Source organism: Pundamilia nyererei, unplaced genomic scaffold (assembly GCF_000239375.1).
Source record: "Pundamilia nyererei isolate P.nyererei 1_Seehausen unplaced genomic scaffold, PunNye1.0 scaffold00136, whole genome shotgun sequence".
NCBI classification, from domain to species: Eukaryota; Metazoa; Chordata; class Actinopteri; order Cichliformes; family Cichlidae; genus Pundamilia; species Pundamilia nyererei.
This window is the reverse complement of record NW_005187537.1, coordinates 1,756,687-1,757,921: the sequence shown is the minus strand read 5'-3', so window position 1 is coordinate 1,757,921 and position 1,235 is coordinate 1,756,687. Positions and strand designations below refer to the sequence as shown.

General features: G+C 38.1%; 1 protein-coding gene across 1 annotated transcript in view; it reads right to left on the bottom strand.

Moving 5' to 3' along the window:
- The window catches only part of mtg1 (mitochondrial ribosome-associated GTPase 1), a 4,862-nt gene extending 3,864 nt beyond the window's left edge, over positions 1–998 (bottom strand). Inside the window, exons 1-2 of the mRNA XM_005743916.1 lie at positions 733–998; positions 544–608 (exon numbers count right to left, since the gene is read on the bottom strand). Coding sequence (XP_005743973.1) covers positions 544–608; positions 733–835 — 168 coding nt within the window. The 5' untranslated portion in view covers positions 836–998. The remainder of the gene's footprint in view (positions 1–543; positions 609–732) is intronic.
- Positions 999–1,235: the final 237 nt, after the last annotated feature.

Below are 1,235 nucleotides of genomic sequence, written 5' to 3'. Positions count from 1 at the left end.
CTCTTTTTTCTTATGTGACCTTGTCTGCTGTCCTTCAATATATTTAAGAAAGTCAAAAATAGAAAAAAACTCACTACCTATATACACCATTTTTCCCCATTTCAAAGTCAAAGCTTAATTGTTGTCAAAGCTTTAACTGCTATGTTGTCTATAAAATAATTTGTTTTTAAGAGTGTATAGATTATCTATACATATAATCATAACCCATCATATCCTCTGATGATGCAGAGGTACTTTAGGTAGAGGTAAGGGCTTTTTATAAATAAAAATATTCAGGCTTAAAATTAAAATTACACCAATATAAAAGATTTTTCACCCTAAAAATATGCCAAAATCTCTCATCGATTATTAAGGTATTGGTTAACAAAATAACACGGAATAATGTCCAAATATCAACAATAAAAGCTATGACAGCTGGCATCTTGCAGCACCCTCCAGAAAATACGGTTTTTATTGGAATTTTGATACAATTAAATACACTACTGTTTGTTTTTTATTTAAAAGACGATACTGTTTTATGGTGTAATATAATAAAAAGGATATTCTGGCATCGTGTATTTCTATGATGCAGTCCACACTCTTCAGGTTGGCTCTCATCTGTTTTAGTCCTACAAAGAACAAATTATTTCAGCAACTATGTGACCAAGAAATGACCTCGAACACCAGATTACCCGCCTTTTCAAAAGCATCATAAACCACACTTTACAGCCAATGTAAAGCCGAAGCTGTCACCTTTAGCCATGTGTCCGGGGAACCAGTGAGCCACTTCCCGTCCGCCAAAGTCGAAAACGGTTCTGAACTTGTCGACATGACGGAGTGCCTGGTACAGTTTCATGCTATTTACCCAAATATATATCCACCGTCCTTCATTTGCTTTAACAGAACACTTACTTTGACTCAACTGGATGCACTAAACAGACATGTGTCTCACTGTTTACATCCCGACTCGACTCTTCCGTCAAGCTTTTTTTTGTTCCGGTGTGCTGCCAAAAAGTGATTGTCTGCCTGAAACTGATTGCCGTCCGCGGGAGCGCGCGCAGCTGCTTAAAGCTGCAGCGCGCGGATTACTTTCGTTGCCAGCTACTTCCGTGCAACTGATACAACGTGGGGGGGAAAAACCCAAACACATTTATGCCTTTGTTATTAGGCAAAGGTATGCATTTATGGAGCTTTAACGTTTCTTGTAACCGAATTATGACGCTTATCAGAAGGTTGCTTTCAGTGTGTAGCGCAGT